This window comes from Carcharhinus amblyrhynchos, chromosome 20, assembly GCF_965287045.1.
Source record: "Carcharhinus amblyrhynchos chromosome 20, sCarAmb.v2.hapA, whole genome shotgun sequence".
Lineage (NCBI taxonomy): Eukaryota > Metazoa > Chordata > Chondrichthyes > Carcharhiniformes > Carcharhinidae > Carcharhinus > Carcharhinus amblyrhynchos.
The window spans coordinates 14,390,740-14,412,489 of NC_137343.1; the positions used below are offsets into that span (position 1 = coordinate 14,390,740).

General features: G+C 43.1%; 1 protein-coding gene across 1 annotated transcript in view; it reads left to right on the plus strand.

Annotated features, from left to right (window-relative positions):
• Nucleotides 1-21,477, plus strand: part of svopa (SV2 related protein a) — a 52,238-nt gene extending 30,761 nt beyond the window's left edge. The window contains exons 15-16 of the mRNA XM_080208124.1: nucleotides 10,997-11,086; nucleotides 12,817-21,477. Of these exons, the coding sequence (XP_080064250.1) occupies nucleotides 10,997-11,086; nucleotides 12,817-13,008 (282 nt within the window). The 3' untranslated portion in view covers nucleotides 13,009-21,477. The remainder of the gene's footprint in view (nucleotides 1-10,996; nucleotides 11,087-12,816) is intronic.
• Nucleotides 21,478-21,750: the final 273 nt, after the last annotated feature.

Consider the following 21,750-nt stretch of genomic DNA (forward strand, 5'->3'; position numbering starts at 1 on the left):
GGTTAGGTGAATTGTCCATGCTAAATTGCCCATTAGTGTCAGGGGGACTAGCTAGGGTAAATGTATGGGGTTATGGGGATTGGGCCTGGATGGGATTGTGGTCAGTGCTGACTCGATGGGCCAAATGGCCTCCTTCTGCACTGTAGCATTCTATGAGTCTACAATGTGATAGTCTATAGTTTGATGTGGACTAGCAAGCTGCACAGTTATCTGAAACCACAATGCCACCCCCTCAGGGCAACTAGGGATAGACATCCTGAGGATGCATAGACATGGTACATGATATAAATATAGAAGCAGGGAGAGCTGGGCACAGTGCACTAATCGGAATTTTAGATTGATGGGTTTTTGAAAACCCATTTTCTGCTGAGAGAATTCCAAAGCTTGAATTAAGATTCTGAAACCAAGAGTTTAATTCAGATTCCCTAAAACAAGTTGCATTGTCAAGAGGGAGGGATAAGATGGAAGAGAGTAGGGCTGAGCCACAAGATAATAAGAATGTTAGGTGATCTGACAGGGCTGAGTTTTGACACACTGCGGCCTTAAGCTATGTCAAGCTTAAGAGACTCCATAGCAAAAACCAAAAATAGGGGGCGGAATGTTTCTGTCCCGCTCGCCACGGGAATTGTAGCAGGCAGGGGGTGGACCATACAATTGTTCATTGACGTCAGGCAGGATTTTCCGGCCTTGGGACAAGCGCAGCTGGAAACTCCCTCCCAGTGTCCTAGTCTAACAGGACAATGAAAGCAAAAATATTAAAGTTTTATATTTACATGTATACATAGATGAGGTGCAATGAGCCTATACATATATGTAAGTATAAAGCTTTAAGCCTATTTAAGAGCATAAGAAGTAGGAGCAGGAGTAGGCCATCTAGCCCCTCGAGCCTGCCCCGCCATTCAATAAGATCATGGCTGATCTGTCGTGGCTCAGTTCCAAATTCCCGCCCTCTCCCCATAACCCTTAATCCCCTTGCCTATCAAAAACCCATCAACCCGCGTCTTAAAAATATTTAGCGAGGCAGCCTCCACCACTTCAATGGGCAGAGAATTCCAGAGATTCACCACCCTTTGAGTGAAGAAGTTCCTCCTCAACTCCGTTCTAAACCACTCCCCCTTTATCTTGAGGCTGTGCCCTCTAGACCTACTGTCCTTTCTGAGCGGGAAGAGCCTCTCCACCTCTATCCTATCCATCCCATTCATCATCATATATGTCTCAATGAGATATCCCCTCATTCTTCTAAACTCTAACAAGTACAAGCCTAGTTTATTCAGTCTCTCCTCATAGTTCAACCCCCTCAACTCCGGTATCAGCCTAGTAAACCTCCTCTGCACTCCCTCCAAGGCCAAAATATCCTTGTGTAAGTGCGGCGACCAAAACTGCACACAGTACTCCAGCTGCGGCCTCACCAATGCCCTATACAGCTGAAGCAAGACCTCCCTACTTTTATATTCAATCCCCCTTGCTATGAAGGCCAGCATCCCATTAGCCTTCCTGACCACCTGCTGCACCTGCAAGCTGGGTTTTTGCGACTCATGCACAAGGACCCCGAGGTCCCTCTGCACCGTTGCATGCTGCAATTTTTCGCCATGTAAGTAAATAGTCCTTCCTACCATTATTCCTACCAAAGTGGACCACCTCGCATTTGCCAACATTAAATTCCATTTGCCAGTTCCTGGCCCATTTGCCCAGCCTATCTAGATCCTTCTGCAGACTCTCCACACCCTCTGCACAATTTGCTGTTCTACCAATCTTGGTGTCATCAGCAAATTTCGACACCATACACTCGGTTCCCTCCTCCAGATCATCTATATAAATGGTAAATAGCTGAGGCCCCAGCACCGACCCCTGGGGCATTCCACTAGTCACCAACCGCCAATCTGAATAGCACCCATGGACCCCCACTCTCTGCCTCCTATTTGACAGCCAATCCTCTATCCACGCTAACACCCTACCCCCAACTCCATGCCCCCTGACCTTCTGTAATAATCTCTTGTGAGGCACCTTGTCAAACGCCTTCTGAAAATCAAGAAACACCACATTCACCGGCTCTCCTCTATCCACCGCCCTAGACACATTCTCATAGAACTCCAATAAATTCGTCAGACATGACTTCCCCTTAACGAAACCGTGCTGCGTCTGCTCTATCAAACAATTCTCCTCAAGATGCCTCGCTATTTACTCCTTGATCACGGATTCTAACATTTTACCTACAACAGACGTTAAACTAACTGGCCTATAATTCCCTGCCTTTTGCCTGCCACCCTTCTTAAACAACGGCGTAACATTAGCCGTTTTCCAATCTTCCGGCACTTCCCCGGAATCCAGCAACGTTTGGAAAATAATCACCAAGGCATCCACTATCACCTCCGCCATTTCTTTCAGAACCCTTGGATGCATTCCATCCGGTCCTGGGGACTTGTCCACAATCAGTCCCTCCAGTCTGTCGAGCACTACCTCTCTAGTAACAATAATGTCATTCAGGCCCTCCACTCCTACCATCTTTCCATCGCTAACACTCGGCAAATTATTCACGTCCTCCTCCGTGAAGACCGAAACAAAAAAGTTATTCTATAAAGTTATTTGTGTTATGAAATACTTAGCGATTTCTTAAATTGCTCGTGTTACTGTAAACTAAAAGTATTCATACAATAAATGGAAGCAGAAGTACAACCTGTACAAAATTTAAAACATTTCTTCCCTAAATTTTTGGGCAGCAAAGTCATCGATGATATCCTGAAATAATAAACTATGAAGTTTGTTATTTTCTAGCGCAAGATGCTCAGGGCAGACAGCTTTTCTTGCAACATTGCGATATCTGCAGTTCATTCTTGATGTTTTTTAACTGCAAAAATGACTTTTCTTCAGAGCAGTTTTTTACCATTTGACTCAACTGCAATGTTGCTTCTCCATGGGGGAAAGCCAGTTGATTTTCCTTTGGTTGATGTTATAGTTCAGGTCAGAATCTCCAAAGTGTTTTATGAAGCTCGCCTGGATCATAAGTTTTCCACTTTGAATTTGGCTAGGGTAAGCATGATAGATTTCACCTCAGGAAAGATTCAAATGACCCACTAGGGAGCTTTTCTCAAATAAAGTTGATTTAAGAATATAGTTAACATGTATGGAAAGAAAATTAGCAATAAATTTTATCAATTACAAACAAAAGCAAAACAACCACAATAATGTATAACCCTTAACAAACATCTCTAAGATGTTCCAATCAACCCAAAACTTTCCATAGATGAAAGCCTTCCACAGGTTTAACACAGCAAAGACTAATGCTCACGTGATACTGGAATTGAGTCCTTTGGTTGAATGCTGCAGTCCCCTTGAAATATTCAGAAAAGTTTGAAGTCAGAACAGCTTCCTAGAACAGCAGAGAGAGACTCTACTCCAGCCACCAACAGCAGATTTTCTACTCGAAGAAGGCATTCAGCAAACCAGCAGATTTTCCCAAAACCAGAGAGAGAGAGAGAGACATTGCTTTTAGCCTGATGTCCACTCCCTTCTAAACTAAAACCTGCAGCTCAGAATTGAAAATGAATGACTTCCTGTCATCTGACCTGTGAACGTTCTTTCTCCTGACAATGCAGAGTCATAAAACTAATTCCCAAAATAAAATTAAACAACCCCATTTAAGGAGAAATAAAAGGGTTCCTAGTAGACAACTGGTGCCACAATGAGAGGTACAGAAAACATGATTTAAAAGAAAGCTCTTAAAGGTGCATTAAATTCTCACAGGTCCTGGTGGCATTAAGTTCCTTTGCCTGAATAGTTTTCCTTGATATAAGCTTGGAAGTACTTTATTCCTCCAACGAGATTAACACCAACATTTTCAGGATAACTTTGCATCAGAAACTTTGCTCCTTCACACAGCTGCTCTTCCAAGGAATCGATGTAAACCAAAAATGAGAAATTGTTTGCGATTTTGTTTTCAATGATTGTTCTTTTATTCCAAGTTGGTTTCAAGCGCGTCCATCACAGGAATAAAGATTTCATCGAAACTTGGAGAAAGCGTTTCATCAGCATTTGGTGCATCACCATCAGGAACTTTTTTTTTCTCATTCTTTACCTTTTAGTCACACACTTATGGTCTACACCAAGCATGCTTTGTTTAGTTTTGAATTCAATTTCATTAAAACTTTCTTTCCAGAAATGATAGAATCATAGAAACCCTACAGTGCAGAAAGAGGCCATTGGGCCCAAAGAGTCTGCACCAACCACAATCCCACCCAGGCCCTACCTCCATATTCCTGCATATTTATCTGCTAATCTCTCTAACCTATGCATCTCAGGACACTAAGGGGCAATTTTAGCATAGCCAATCGACCTAACCTGCACATCCTTGGACTGTGGGAGAAAACCCATGCAGACATGAGGAGAATGTGCAAATTCCACGCAGGTACTGACCCAAGTTGGGAATCGAACCCAGATCCCTGGAGCTGTGAAGCAGCAGTGCTAACCACCGTGCTACCGTGCCACCCAAACAGATTATTTGGCATTTCTAAGGTTGTGGTTTCTGGGACACTGTCATGTGCAAATGGGTTACTGAGCATTCTTATTCTTAAAATTTATTTATTTATTATTCACACATAGTCTTGCATTCATACTGAAATGAAGTTATTGTGAAAATCCCCTAGCTGACACACTCCAGCTGGTGCCTGTTTGGGCGCATTGAGGAAGAATTTAGCGCAGCCAATGCACCTAACCAGCACATCTTTGGACTGTGGGAGGAAACCAGAGCATCCGGAGGAAACCCAGGCAGACGTGGGGGAATGTGCAAACTCCACACAGACAATGACCCAAGCTGGAATCGAACCCAGGTCCCTGGTGCTGTGAAGCAGCAGTGCTAACCATTGTCCCACAGTGCCGCCCTTCTTTGACAGTGTGATAGAGTGACATGTAAAGCTTTGCATATGTAGTAAGGGCTTTCTCTGGATCGTGTAGGGTCTGGCTGGATTTGTGGAACTGATCTCTCAAGAGATTCCAAAGTCCTAATGTGAACACAGATCCCTCCATTGTCTGCTGCAGAATGCCAGCTTCTGTCCTTGTATCACCTTTTTCATTGTCATCAGAATGAAGATGAGTCAGAACATTAATAATTGAACCATCACTCTCAGCTTAAGTAGCTTTGCATTTGCTTCCCACTCAGTGTCAGAGAGATGTGTTGGTCTGATACAATCAGGACCCATAAGTGCTTTGAGTGCTGTCCAGCATTTAGTCCAGGATGAGAAGGGTGTGCATATTTGTTGCATAACGGTAAAAATACGACTGCATTTAGGCAGCAATCAACTGCAGCACACCCAACAAGTTTCAGTGAATGTCCAGCACACGGAATATATATAGAATACTTATTTTTCTCCAGAAAATTTTGATGCATGCCAATATATCTTCCTGCTATGTTAGCTACATGGTCACATGACTGTCCTCTGCACTTACTGAGGTGAACTTTGCAGACATCAAAGTCTAAGTAATCCAGCTCCACATAGCCTATGTTTTCACCTCTATAGTTTTTTAATGCAGGGAAAGTTAGAACGTGTTCAATGAGAAAGCCATCATCGAGTGACACGTATTTTACAATAACAGTTAGTTTATCAACATGTGAAAGAGCTGGGGGGATGGGTTGGGTGGGGGTGGGGGTGTGGGGGGTGTGGGGGGAGGGGGATGTGGGGGGGGAGGGGGATGTGGGGGGGGGAGGGGGATGTGGGGGGGGGAGGGGGATGTGGGGGGGGGAGGGGGGTGTGGGGGGGGGAGGGGGGTGTGGGGGGGGGAGGGGGGTGTGGGGGGGGGAGGGGGGTGTGGGGGGGGGAGGGGGGTGTGGGGGGGGGAGGGGGGTGTGGGGGGTGAGGGGGGGGGTGTGGGGGGGAGGGGGGTGTGGGGGGGGAGGGGGGGGGTGTGGGGGGGAGGGGGGTGTGGGGGGGGAGGGGGGGGGTGTGGGGGGGAGGGGGGAGGGGGGGGGTGTGGGGGGGAGGGGGGTGTGGGGGGGGTGGGGGGGAGGGGGGTGTGGGGGGGGTGGGGGGGAGGGGGGTGGGGGGGGTGGGGGGGAGGGGGGTGTGGGGGAGAGGGGGGTGTGGGGGGGGAGGGGGGTGTGGGGGGGGAGGGGGGTGTGGGGGGGTGTGGGGGGGGAGGGGGGTGTGGGGTGTGGGGGGGGAGGGGGGTGTGGGGGGGTGTGGGGGGGGTGTGGGGGGGGAGGGGGGTGTGGGTGGGGGGGGTGTGGGGGGGGAGGGGGGTGTGGGGGGGTGTGGGGGGGGAGGGGGGTGTGGGGGGGTGTGGGGGGGAGGGGGGTGGGGGATTCTCCCAGCCTCCTGCAGCCAGCTGGGAGAAATAAGCTGAGGCTTTTCTCCGGTTTCCTCCCACACCCCAAAGATGTGCTATTAGGCTGATTGGAAGTAATAAATTGTCCCTAAATTAGTTTCCCTCAATGTGGAATGCCATAAAACAATAGATAAGGGTCATGGGTGGAGGGGGGGACTGGTAATGTTAAAATGGCGGCGCGGACTTGTTGGGCCGAAGGGCCTGTTTCCCGGGCTGGTTTTGTTCTTTGTTCAGTGGGCTGTCCGCTGGGTGCTATGGCCTCTCTGCATCTCCAGCTGCCGGATTTCTGGCATTGTCAGCCATATTGGAAATTAGCACAGAGCTGATTTGGTTTTGAAATTGCTATTTTAATATTATTAGCAGGATTGGGACTGAGGTCTCTGGGCCCGCTGGCCTCTCCCCACCCGCTCTGCCAGGAGTGGTTCACTCCAGCATGGTTTATAACAGCTCCCCATTGACGGGGAGCTGGCGGCCCGATCCCAATGGAGTGAACAGAGTCCATAGAGTCCCACCAGGTTGGGGGTGAGGGGGGATTAGGAGATCATGACTGCCAGTGGGGGTAATCGAGGCGGGCTGGGGAGGAGTGTCAAGGCTGGCCCGGGGACGTCCAGAAGGCCAGCGATTTGGCGGGGGGTAAGGGGGTTGGTAAGGTCAGCAATGAGCGTGGTTGTGGGGCTGGCCAGCGATCAGGAGGCCGACAGTGCAGGACTACTACACGTGCCGATCACAGTGCTGATAGTGGCCCACTCAGCACTATGCTGTTGGCCTCTCCAGCAGGACTGGGCCCCATGAATCGCAAATCCCATTCGGGCACTCTGTGATGCACATTGTGGGTGATTCATTTTGAAATACCCGCTAAAAGTTCCAGCAGGATTTACTCCAGTTTTTAGACAAATTCAGCACATAGAATTTTTTTGGGAGAATTCTGGTGCAGGTGTTGAGTCAACAGATGAACTGAAGTATCCCAATTTGTCCAAAACAATCCACTTCCTATATAAGCTGAGTGAGTTCATATATATTCTTTCAGCAAGTATGAAAACTTCCCAGATCCAGTGCGTCCATAATGTTTTGTATGGAAAGAAATGGATCAAACTTAGCAGTGAGTTCTATCAAACTAGGCAAGTTGTCCTTGTTTGGCAAGCTAAATCTTTCATTGCCTGCCCTAAAATCTAGTCCACATTCTGCTAATGTGTACACAGTTGCACTCACACTTTCAAGTACATGCCCCAGCCTCCTGCTCCTTTATTTAGCTGCTCCTTCAGATTAAATCTAAGATTAACCTACACTGTCTCATCAGATATGTAAGGAAAACTTATCTATGATCCTAAGAGTTCTCATGAATTTGGATTCCAACATGGTTTTTCCAATCATTGAACCAATCACTAGCCAGTGCTGGCAATGATGTTGAAAAGAATCTGAATACAGAACAATGAATACAACCGGCTGTTGCAGAGTATACCACACACTGTTGTATTTTTCACTATTTGCTTTTGTTGACCATAAGAAGCCCTTTGGACAATATCTAATTTGTTTTTTGAATGACCTCTTCGATTTCTTAAATGGACCGTTCCAATGTTGACACTTTGAGAGAACTTTCCGTGCCCAGAATGAAATATCATCCTCAGTCAAAATGCCCCAGAGACGAAAATCAATGGACTATGTGTATCTGTTTCCTTCAACTGAGATATCAGGCTCTGTAATTTTCTCAGAAGTAGTGGTCACATTCACACCTGTACCATTTATCTTAGTAGGAGAGGAGGTGCTTGTGGTTGCAGTGAGCCTGGCTAACTCTTGACTATAAGGTCCCACCTGTTTAGAAACTTAGAATCCCTACAGTGCACAAGGAGGCCATTCAACCCATCGAGTCTGCACCGGCCACAATTCCACCCAGGCCCTAGCCCCGTAACCCCATATATTTATCCTGCTAATCCCTCTAACCTACGCATTCCGGGACACTAAGGGGTGATGTGGCATGGCCAATCCATCTATCCCCCATACTCCTTTAGACCGTGGGAGGAAACCGAAGCATCTGGAGGAAACCCACACAGACACAAGGAGAATGTGCAAAATCCAGACAGACAGTGACCCAAGCTGGGAGTTGTTATTTTAAAGTGAAATATCTGCCATCCTGTGGTAATCGTTTTACCCGCCCTTCGAGCTGCTGCTTCCTTTTCCTTTTTTGATATCCAATTTCAAAAGTTCTTTTATAGAATCCCTATAGTGTAGAAGGAGGCCATTTGGCCCTCCGAGTGTGCACCAACCACAATCCCATCCAGGTCCTGTTCCTGTAACCCCACATATTTACCCTGCCAGTCCCTCTGACACAAGGGTCAATTTAGAATGGCCAACCAAACTAACATGCTCATCTTTGGAATGTGGGAGGAAGCCAGCGTACCCAGGGGAATCCCACGCAGACACGGGGAGCATGTGCAAACTCCACACAGATAGTGACACAAAGCTGGAATTGAACCTGGGTGCCTGGCACTGTGAGAGTGCAACACTAACCACTGTGCCACCGTGCCCCAACAGACTTTTCATCAGACTTCACTATAATATGAGACAATTAAACATTGTAAAAATTCTTTCAGCTCAATCCTTTATGTTTACAAGTAGAATGAAAAAAAGATACCTATATTTCACTTGGTGTCAAGGAGAGAAGGGAGATTCTTGAGTAACTTGGACCACTGAGGTCACTGCGCTAAGTTTTCTGAAGAATCATGGATTATGACTGCAGCATGTGTGGTTTTCACACTTCATTAGTTTTTAGAATCATTTTAAAGGAAGACATTTTAGAAGGAAATACACTTTTGTATTTATTATTATCTTGAAAAAAGCCATATAAGTTACTGCCATTTAGCGACTGAAGGACCTAAATGGATCATGTGACTGTCAGGAGAAAGGATGACATTGTGGCCAGATTTATAAACTCCACTTGACAAATAATTGTGTTGCTATAAAAGTATATTTTTGTCATGAAAAGTGTCTGTTTTAGAGAGTCTTTTTCCCTGTCTCCTTTGTTTTTCAATCAATTATGCCTAAAATTTCAGGCATGATCTTATTGGCTTGCCTCACCGGCTGATCGGTATGGTGAGACATTAAGATTGAATAATGGGCTAAAAGTCCAGTCCATGGCTGCAATTTCACCTCACCTTGTTGTGTGGGTGGGGGGGAGGTGGTTGGCCGGAGATCCTCCAGCGCACTGCAGCCGATTTCACTGGCTAACTTAGGCTACACCTACCCCCTACTGGCGGGAATCATATCTGGGCTCTTTGTTTGCACCGAGTGCCATAAGATTGTGACTCACAATTCACCGAAAAAAACAGCGCCATTCTCTTCTGTTTTCTTGTTTGCTCAGCACCGAATTTGTTTCATGAGATTGCGCCCTTAGTCTTTTTTTCATATTTAGAGGCTTACATAATGTGAGGCCTGACACTGTAGCTTACTTGGTTTATCTGTAAATTCAGCACTGCTATGTGCACATCACAATTGTAGTATCAGTGTTAAATGACTTCATAGCCACTAAGTTTAGTTTTCTCCTCCAAACTCACTCTATTACGACTGCTCTGTTTTACTTCTGCATCATTCACTACCTCCACGTCAAGTCTCTCACTCTTGGCCATAGCATTAGCACTTTGGGGTTCTACTTGTTCATTGATCTCTTAAATGCCCCCAGCCAAGACCAACCCATCCAACCCTTCAACTCATCCAGGACACTATAACTTGCATCCATACCTGCATTGAGTCCTGCATTCCCACCACCCATCTTCATTATGCAGCACTGGTTCCCTATTCCACCTTGAGTTGATGACGAAATTCCTGTTCTGACTTTCAATCCCTCTGTTGCCTTACTCTACTGTCCCTTAAACATCGCCTCTTGGCCTAAATCCGCACATGCAAAGTCTGCTTCTCTGACATTGAGCTCCTCTTTGTACTTTGGAACTTGCACTCCAGCACCTACTCCCCCTTTCTGGAGCTCTGATTCAGTTCTCTTCACCTTGCCATTTCTTTTTCCTTAAAAAAATTTCTCAAAATCCTTCTCTTCAACTATGTTTTTGGCTTCACATTCTAATCCTCTTCCTTTCCTGTCTTGGTTATGATCCACTTGTAGAATTATAGAAGCCCTACGATGCACAAGGAGGTGATTTGGCCCATCAAGTCTGCACCGACAATAATCCCACCCAGGTCTTCTCCCCGTAATGCCTACCCATGTATTTACCCCACCAATCCCTCTGACATTAAGGGGAAATTTAGCATTCACCAATACACCTAACCAACACATCTTTCGGACTGTGGGAGAAAACCGGAGCTCCAGGAGGAACCCCACTCAAACATGGGGAGAACGTGCAAACTCCACACAGACTGTCACCCAAAGCCAGAATTAAACCTGTGTACCTGCACTGTGAGTCAGCAGTGCTAATCACTGGGCCATCGTGCCACTGTTTTGTTTCTCTTTTGTAGAGGCTTTAGCAGCAAAGCAGCAATACAAAATTGTTTTAGAACAACACCCAGGGCGGGATTTTATGATCCCGCTCCACCCGAGACCGGAAAATCCCGCCTGAAATCAGTGGACATTTCCATTGTCTGCCTCTTGCCTGCTCCGATTCTGTGGCAGGCAGAGCGGTAGAATTCTGGTGCAAGTATCATCCTTCACTTTATTTCTCTCTGGCTTTATTTCTTCCAGGTTTACCCAACTGCCACCCGGGCATTGGGATTAGGGACGTGCAGTGGGATGGCCCGAGTGGGAGCTCTCATCACTCCTTTCATTGCACAGGTAGGATGAAAACAAGCCCTACCTTTCTCAATAGTTCATAATTCAATCTATCCACCGAGCACTCAGTGGGCTGGGTTTTACTTGTCCTTTCAGAACGAACTGGGAGGTGGTGAGATCCATAAAATGGAATGGGAAGGCAGGGTTAGTTGCCCATTGCGTTCCCTCCATGAAATTACAAATTAGGAGTAAGAGTAGGCCAATCGGCCCTTCAAGCCTGCTCCGCCCTTCAATAAGATCATGGCTGATCTGATTATAATCTCATCTCCACATGAATTTGCTCCTATAGCCTTCCACCCCTCTTGTTTATCAAGAATCTTTCACTACATGTGGATACTGCCAAGGCTTGTGGTTGTTGCAAGTCAATCATCTCAGTCGTAGGGCATCACTACAAGAGTTCCTCAGAGTCATGCCCATGGATCAACTATCTTCAGCTGTTTCATCAATGTCTTCCCTTCCACTGTGAGATCAGAAGTGAGGATGTTTGCTGAAGCTTGCACGATATTCAGCACCATTCCTGACTCCTCAGATACTGAAACAATCCATGATCATGTGCAACAAGACCTGGGCAACATTCAGGCTTGGCTGATAGGATTTTTATGTCCAGAAGTCTCTACAAAGGTGAACGTGGAGAGGATGTTTCCTCTTGTGGGAGAATCTAGAAGAAAGGGTCGCTGATTCAAAGTTAGGGGTTGTCCATTTAAAATGGAGATAAGGCAAACTATCTCTCTCTCATATGGCAGGGACTCTTTGGAACTGTCTTCCTGAGAATGTAGTGGAAGCAGAATTTTTGAATACTTTTAAAGCACATGTGGATAGATTCATGATAAGCCAGGGATAATAGGTTATCTGCAATGGATGGGATACAGATTTGCCATAACTATTAGCCATGATCTTATTAAATGGCAGAGCAGGCTCCAGAGGCTGAATGGCCTATTCCTGCTCCTTGCTCGTATCTCATATATATGTATATGTTACATTTGTACCACACAAGTGCCAAGCAATCACCACCCCCAACAAGAGAGGATCTAACCATCTCCCCAGCACATTCACTGGCATTACCATCACTGATTCCCCCACTGTCAACTTCCTGGGAGTTACTATTGATCAGAAACTGGCCATGCTAAATTCTCCCTCACTGTACACAAACAGGCACTTGAGTGTGGCAACTAGGGGATTTTCACAGTAACTTCATTGCAGTGTTAATGTAAACCTACTTATGACATTAATAAATAAATAGAAAAATCAGCTTAATATGCGATAGGACCATTCAAGGGTCTGATGGCAACAGGGAAGAAGCTATTCTTGAGTTGGTTGGTACATGTTTTCAGGGTTTTTTCCAGGGTTTTTGTTTACATCTACAACATAAGGATTGCAGTCATTCAGGAAGGCAGCTCACTGCCACCTTCTGAAGGGCAGTTAGGGATGGGTAATAAATGCTGGTCTGGCCAGCAATGCCCACATCCCATGAAAGAATGAAAAAAGAGAGATTGAAGGAAATATGGTAATACACCTGTGACTGCACATGTACACAACCTGGAGCCTGACTTCACAGTGAGTTGGCAGAGGCTGCAAGCAGTTTGTGCTTTCGGCTGCAGGTGCTGTGTGCACAAGGAAATAAGGACCAAGGATAAATTATTAAAGCACCTTTCAGAACATTTTGTAAAATTGTAGTAACCTTGTTTAAAGGGCAGTGAAGAAATTATTTTACAGAATCTGTTTTGCCCAATCAGGTTATGCTGGAATCCTCAATCTACTTGACGCTTTCAGTGTACAGTGGATGCTGCTTATTGGCAGCCCTTGCTTCCTGCTTCTTACCGATTGAGACGATGGGACGAGGGCTACAAGAGTCCAGCCAGCAAGAGTGGGGTCAAGAAATGGTGGGGAGGACGCATTGCTCAAGCAGCTCAACCAGGAGCACCTAGAGTGAATTTGTTGGAAGAGCAACCAGACCAAAAATGGCCTCGCAGAAAGCAGACAGCATTGTGATCATTACTAATATACACTCATTCTGCTGGCTAAAAACGGCGTGAGTATAAGGTGGAAAACAAATGTAGTGTGCTGCTCATACATATATATATATATATAAATATAAATATAATATAATATATATAAAAGGGAAACAACCCCTGCCTCACCCCAGCAGACTTGTGATCTTGTGATTCCAAACCAAAAGGTGCCCATAAAGGAATGGAAACTAGAAATAGAATCTAATGTAGAATGTATGGGGAGGGCCTACCTTTCATACCTTGCCATTCACCCAGCCATCACACAGACAAGCTTTATTAATGCAAACTGCTCCTGTACATTCCGTCCCCCGTGAATTAACCCCCATTCACTGATAATGGAAATATTTTCAACAGGCGATACATTTGTTAACAAATGAATTGAAAACTATCATGCATACCCCCTTAAACTTCAATGAGCTAGTCTAAACAATCTTTTCCAGTTGCCACACAGTTTCATTTTCAATTAATCAAAATTCTTGCATAGATGATAGAAAATTTATCATCTGTTGCTGTGATGCCAAGTGTGGACAAGCTAGTGCACAAGGACTTGATTTTCTCATTGCACGGAAAATCAAACTAAACAAGAAATAATCTCAACGTGACTATGAAGCAGGAAGTCCTTGTCATCCTCACAAAAAAAACTCATTAGAAAGACCAGTTTGCATTAGCAAGGTTTGTTTGTAGCACCGTACCACGCAATGGGACCGCTTAATATACCTGTAACTTTCAAACAATAAAAAAAGTTTCAGGCTGCACCGCTTTATAGAAAACTCAGTTATATACTGAGAAAGTCACAAAAAATTTATGTATGTTAACGTGTATGAATGCAATACCATGGTTATCCACTAAACTTCAAAGAGCCAGTCTTGTATCAGGTTTACTGCTAAGGAGGTGATGTCATAATATGAAACTCTAATTGGTATACCAATGATTTTCTAAAGTGCCATTTCCTGGTGTGTATGACATCAATATCACAATGGGCAACATCCTGACACTTAGTTGTCATAGTGGGTCACTCCTTGTTGTTAATATTATGACTTGGTTATTCCTGGTTGGTGAGTCAGTAAATGTATAAGACATTTGTTGTTGTGAAACCAATATTGAGATTGGGTCTGAAAACCAATTCCTGATGCTAAGGTGATGGTTTCGTAAGGGTGTTCTTGATTTAAACTTACTGAGGGCCATACTTCAAGAAAATTCCAACAAATTTTCCAGAAGTTAGAAACGTTTGAATTTTTAAACTTCCAATATTTCTGGTAGCAAGTTTCACAAGTATGCTACAAGTACAGCCATCCTCTGTTTTTATATATATACAATTGTACAAATTAAATGTGATGTATACTTGCCCAATAAGGTTGCCTAACCATCTCCACCCTGATCCACAAATTCTTTGAATTCACTCATCAGTTGCCACCTTCATTCACTCTCTTGCCAGAATTCGACCACCCACCCACCACGGGAATCGAAGCGGGCAAGACAGGATTTTTTGGTCTTGGTTCAAACAAGGCTGTAAAATCCAACCCTCTATCTCTGCTTGAACCAATAACGCTTTCAGTCTCTCACTAAGGATCATAAAACTCTAACTAATCCTACTGCATGAGTGAAAGCAATATATAACCAATGATAATCGTCAAGATATTTACTCTAAGAAATGAGGTTAGGGTAGACCCTTTTAAGGACATAATCTAACTCTTCCAGAGTTAGCTTATGTCTGTAAAAGGGGTCACAGTCTAAGAATAAGAGGTAAACCATTCAGGACTGAGATGAGGAAGAACTTCTTCATTCAGAGAGTTGTGAACCTGTGGAATTCTCTACCGCAGAAAGCTGTTGGGGCCAGTTTGTTAGATATGTTCAAGAAGGAGCTGGACATGGCCCTTGCACCTAAAGGGATCAAAGGGTATGGAGAGAAAGGTGGAGTGCGATACAGAGAGTGCGTGATTAGCCATGAACTGAAAGGATGTAAATAAGGTTGAAAGAGTGCAGAGAAGGTTCACAAGGATGTTGCCAGGACTTGAGAAGCTGAGTTACAGAGAGAGATTGAATAGGTTAGGACTTTATTCCCTGGAGCATAGAAGAATGAGGGGAGATTGGATAGAGGTGTGTAAGATTTTGATGGGTATAGATAGTGAATACAAGCAGGCTTTTTCCACTGAAGCTAGGGGAGAAAAAAAACCAGAGGGCATGGGTTAAGGGTGAAAGGAGAAAAGTTTAAAGGGACTATTAAGGGGGGCTTCTTCACGCAGAAAGTGGTGGCAGTGTGAAATGAGCTGCCGGATAAAGTGGTAAATGCGAGGTCACTTTTAACATTTAAGAAAAACTTGGACGGGTTCATGGATGAGAGGGGTGTGGAGGGATATGGTTCAAGTGCAGGTCAGTGGGACTAGGCAAAAAAATGGTTCGGCACAGACAAGAAGGGCCAAAAGGCTGTTTCTGAGCTGTAATTTTTTCTATGGTTCTACGATCATATTGAATGGTGGTGCAGGCTCGATAGGCCGAATGGCCTATTCCTGTACCTATTTTCTATGTTTCTTCCACTGGGACGATGAGAAGTAAGAACAGTGAAACTGATTCAGGACTGAGAAATGGGCAGTTTCAAGAACATTGGGAACTTTATAAAATAATAAAGGCTCAATGACAGCAGAAGCTGATTAGATTTCAGCATTGAGCTTTGAACATGTCCTGCATGTACACCTTAATATATGTACTTCGAATGGTATTATGGTAGCTGCATTAAAATAACATTTAATTAATTTGGAAATATTGCGAACAATAGTTCGTGGTTAATTTGGGCTGGTAAAGGCAGGCTTTTGCACGAGAAGTTGCCTGTATGAGTAGAAATCAAGAGATGCCTTAGAAATATCTTAAAGCACTTGAACAACAATCAAAGTGTAATTATTGTTGTAATATATACAGTAAGATAAGCAATGAATGGTAGAGGTTGAAATGATGGCCAGAATACCAGAAGAATTTCCTGCCCTTGCTCAAAATAAAATGGAGGCCCTGAATTTCCACTGTCTTCCTAATCTGCTGTTGTAACTTCAGTGAGCAAGCACAACTGGCAATTTTAGCTGTTTCTCTAGACGTTCTGGAGATATCTACCTGGAAGACCTTAGGGAAAATTCTCATGGGGGATGTTTAACAGATGGATTAAAACTTGGAGTTTAATGTTTCATTTGAAAGTTGGCAATAGCCTTGATGTGACACTCACTCCACTGCATGGCACATGGTAGACTGGTCAGAAAAGTGAGATCCCATAGGATACAGGGAAAGGTGGCAGGCTGGATGCAAAATTGGCTCAGAGACAGGAATCAAAGGGGAATTGTTGATGGATAGTTTGTGAACAGTTTCCAGTGGTATTCCAGAGGGCTCAGTGTTGGCGCCCTTGTTGTTTGTTGTATATATTAATGGTATAGATTTAAGTATGGGAGGCATGATTGGGGAGTTTGCAGTGTACTTGATAGTGAAGAGGATAGCTGTCCTCTCTAGAATGACATCAATGATCTGGTTGAGTAGACAGGGAAGTGACAAATGAAATTCAGTTTGGAAAAGTGTGTGGTAATGCATTTGGGAAGGGCAAACCAATCAACTGAATACTCAATAAACGGGAAGGAGTTGAGGAAGTGGGAGGCCTTGGAGTGCATGTTCACAGGTCCTTGAAAGTGACAGGACAGGTGGATAAGCTGGTCAGGAAAGCATATGGAATACTTTATTGGGTGAGGTATTGAATACAAAAGCAGGAATTTAATATTATAAATGCATAAATCGTTAGTTAGGCCACAGCTGGAATTTTGTGTGCAGTTCTGGTTGTCAGATTACAGGAAGGGCATAATTGTTCTGGAGGATATTGATAAGAATGTTGTCACGGTTTGAAAATTGCAGCTCTGAAGAGAGATTGGATAGACTTTGTTTTCCTTAAAACAAAGGAGGCTAAGAGGTGACCTAATTGAGGTGTACTAAATTCTGAGGGGCTTAGATAGAGTAGACAGGAAAGACTTGTTTCTCCTAGCTGAGGTGGAAATTACCAGGGGGCATAGATTTAAGGTGACTGGTAGAAGGATTAGAGAGGACATGAGGAAAAACATTTTCATCTAGGAGGTGGTGGGATCTGCTTAAGTTGAAACACTCGACCCATTTGAGGTATCTGGACCTACATGAGTGCTGCAACCTAAAAGGCTACAGACCAGCGGAAAGTGGGATAAAAATGAGAGGCTAGTTTTTTTTTCATCTGGCATGGATACAATGGGCTGAATGGCCTTTTCCTACACCATAAATTTTCTATAGTTCTACAGTTCAGTGCAGTAATGATTCAGCATAGGTTGGGCGCTCAAGTCCTGGAGCAGGGCTTGAGCCCACAATCTTCTTATTTAGAGGGAGAATCGCTACCAATTCAGCCAGACTGTCACTTAACTACAGGTAGATGGAGCCATTTTAGTAGCAATGAGTCCTCACTCAGAAATAGGCTATTTTCTGACAAACAAACACAACATCTGAATGTTGAAATGTGTGCAGCTTTAGATCAGTCAAAGGTCATACACAGTACTACACCTCTCCCCAAAAATTAATCATCTCCATTCCCAGCCCAGAAAATGACACGGTAGTTGCTCTAAGACTGCTACTGATGCATGCTCATGTCATACTGTTCTCCTCATGGGGAAATACCATGTCTGATTGAATGTTTAGGAATTTGCTGTGTGCAACAGGGCTCATCAAAACATGGATAACCTTTATCTTGTGGGTCATATCCCCTGCTACTAATTTCCACAAACTTTGTGTTTCTTTTTAACATGATTGAAAAACAAAAGAAGCAAATATGCTGCTCTCGGGAGTGCAGATTTACTTGAACAATTTTGGTTATTTATCATTTATACTGTGCTGTGCCTGAAAACCTGACCTCAGAAAATTCACCTGTCATAAATGTCATTCCTCAGATATGAGCATCACAAATTTACATGGTAAAAGAAAACTGAGTCAAATAACTAGATTAAGCAAAAATTAATAAAGTGACCATAGTCCCAGATGACCATAGACTGGGTCATCTGACTAGTGGTGATTTAACCTAAGGATCACCACACCTCTGGCGAGGGTAAGGTTGAGAAGGTGATCCTTCATGAATAACCTCAGCCAATAAGGGAATAAGTACTTAACCTGTTAAACCACTAAATATCATATTTATTATACATGAATTTATTGAATATAGTAAGTAGTATCAAGGAAAAACGAGCAACAAATTAAAAATCAAATCCTCAAATATTTGTAAAGCTTGCATTTATGAATCGGGTTATCAAACATATTTGTAATTTTTCACTTTTTGGTTGCTATTTTCTTTTGTAACTCAGGTGGATGCATACATTGAGAAATAACAAACTCACTAAAAAATTACATCGATTTTATGGGAACTCAACAGCCTCACCCATAAAATGAATTATTTAATGGTAAGCCTCTAAGAAGGTTCTACCATAAAAGCCTGCCCTTCTGTCTGCCATTTTGAGCTGTAAATTTCACCTGGGGCTTGGGAGCTAGAATGCTAGTTCTCAGAATATGTAACAGTGAGAGATGGCAGTCAGGGATTCACATTGGATATTATAGTTCCACAGAAACAGAGTGCTCCATAACAATTTCCATTTCTGTGGCATCTTTAACATAGAAAAAAAAGACCCAAGGCAATTCTGAGGTGTAATGAGACACAAAATCAATGCTGAAACAAGGAAGAAGCAATTTAAAGGGAGGACTGAAAGCTTGGTTAAAAACACAGGATTTAACAAGGATCTTGAATGTGGAGAGGCAGAGGATTGTAAAATTCCAGTGTGGAATCTAGAGGCTTGAAGGCACAGCAACTACAGTGTAGTGAACAGAAGTGTGCATGTGCAGGAGGCCAGAGCCAGAGGAATGGAGAGAGCTGATGAGGTTGAAGGGCTAGAGGAAGTTAAAAGTTATGGAGGTTTGGGAGGGGACGGGTTGTAAAAGGACTTAATCACAAGGTAGGGAAGCTTAAATTGGAGATGTTGCGGGACTGACCCAACACGAATCCACAAGGACAGGAGTGATGGGCGAGTAAGACTTGCTACGAGGTAGAATATGGGCATCGGAATTTTGGATGAGCTGAAATTGACAGAAGAGGAGTTCAGAAACCATTAAGGAGAGAATTCACATCGTCAGTTTCAGAGGTGACAAGGGCTTGAATATGAATTTCAGCAGCAAATGATGAGGCACAGGTAGAGACAGGCACAGAGGTGGAAATAGTCTTTGTGATGGAAAGGATATGCACAGCTTGGGACTAAATAAGATGTAAAGGTGTAAACAATGGTTCAAACAGAAGTAGTGTTGACAGAGGGGACAGAATTGGTGGCAAGGGTACAGAATTTGAGCTGTATTTGGTAGCTTCTGACTGTTTCAATGAACTGTTTGAACAGGGCAATAGAGTTTGAACCTAGAGTCAAATTTTATTTGAGACAGGACAGCATCACAGTTTTCATTCTATCCCAGTGGCACTAAAGTACCTGGAATGTGCCATGAGGAACCAGGCAGAAAATATTCAAACAACTGAAACATACTGGTGGTAAGAACTGTCAAAAATAAAATTTACTGGTATAATGTGGTTGAAACCACTAAATAAAAATGCTGGCAAAACCATTATTTTAGTTACCCCACAGGTTGAGGTGGATATTTGGTGATTACTCTGATGCCAACTTCAGATGTTGGCTGGCTAGAGATCGACAGCTATCTGGGCCTGATAGGCAATGATTATCTTTATATTTGTTCAGGCACAACTCACTGGAGATCTCACCAAATTTTAAAAACCTTCCTAATTCAGTATCTTGCCAATAATAGTTTTAGCAAGAATTAGAAATTCAACAAAGAAGCAAAGATTAAGTCTCTGCTAATCATATAAAAAAAACCCAAGAGAAAAGATTTTAGTGAAGAAGGGGGATATAAACAAATCTATAAGATTGTAAGAAAAAATGGCAAGAATGATGGTGGAAGATAGGGATAAAACAATCAGATTAAACAAATTCTGTTAATTATACTACATAGTTGTGAAGCCTGTATCATTCATTGTCAGTAAGGTGTGTCTTACTTTGAGTTGGTGATGTGATATATTGCGGCAGCAAATTGACTGTATTATGGTATAGGTGAATGTTGATTCCCGAAGCAGGACTGTGGTAAATATTTAGGTCATGGATCACTTATGAGCAACACTACAAACAATCTATTAATTTAAAATTTGTAACTAAGGGTTTCGATGGCAGTTCTAAACTGCTCAATATCGTGTGGGTCAGATCATTACTCAAACTCCAAATAGATGCCGGTCTATAACTCACTCTCTGTTATCTGTTATATTGTAAACCACCCCAAATCCTTGGTTGTTCTCCAGCCTTTAGTTCCCTTTTTGCTATATATTAACCTTCCAAATGCCTCAATTGGATGACACCTGTAACTTACTTCCAGATATCTATTATATATAAACAATTGGAACATAATCCTTGATTAGACTTCAGCATGCTATTCAATCCAAGGAATTACTTTTTCAATTTATTTTGTCACTTCAGGAAGTTCACTGAAACTAATATTAGTAGAAATAGATTGAAACTAATATTAGTAGAAATTGACAGAGTCAACACACAAATGTGTTAATTGTTACTAATATCATACACAATTATGACCCAGATGTTTATACAAATCTACAATGACAAAGTGCAAATAAGCACACTTGTCACTATTATCTGGGCAATTTTGATTGATTGCAAATGTAATTCTGTTCCATTGATACAACCTTTGTCAACCATAACCTGGGAAAGTAGGGGAGCTTTGAGGCTCAGTCAAATTCATGGCTACATCCTTGGTGATTTTTTTTGTGTTTGATTATGAGCAGGACACGGCTGAATTGATCTCCAAATCCCAAGGAGATGCCATGGAATGGTCAGGGAGGTTTGAGTCTCTCTGTTGTTCTGTCTGGCTGTGGTGCAGTTGGCTTGTTTCAAATTGTGTTTGTGAATATCATTCTCTGGGTTTCCTGTGAGCTCTTTTTATTCCGAACTGTAAGAATGTGTTCAACGTGAGTTCAAATGTGGACCTGCACAGCGTATTAATAAATTAATACTGTGCTTTGATATTCAACGTGCACCTACAGATTGCTTGTGTATATCAGGTGACTACTGTCTTGTGTTCGAATGTACTTTACTTGTTCTCCAAGCAGTGAACTGGAGCAATTTACTGTTTACAAAATATATGCAGTGCTTGCATGACAGCCTGTCACTGGTAAACTTTTTCCTGATTGATGTAAATAAGCTACTTCATAGTAATGGGACAAAAATGTACTTAATGATATTAATGTTTGCATTAAAATATAAAGATAATTTTATTAAATAAAGATTCTTTTGTAATTCATTTTATGTTTTATTGAACTTATTTATAGTGAATTTACAAATTCGATAGGCAATTTTGTCGAATTGTTAAATTATTTACGTCAATAAGCCAACCATGTTAAAACACAACATTCTTTGTTGCTAATACACCATTATTCACCACTCTAAGGCTGAATCAGTTATGTTGTAACAGATTAATTAGTATTACCAAATAATTGTTGTGTAAACTCACTCCTTGTTAATATGATGATACAAGTTAACGGCTTCAATGGGCCACTTATTCTTCATTCTTTTA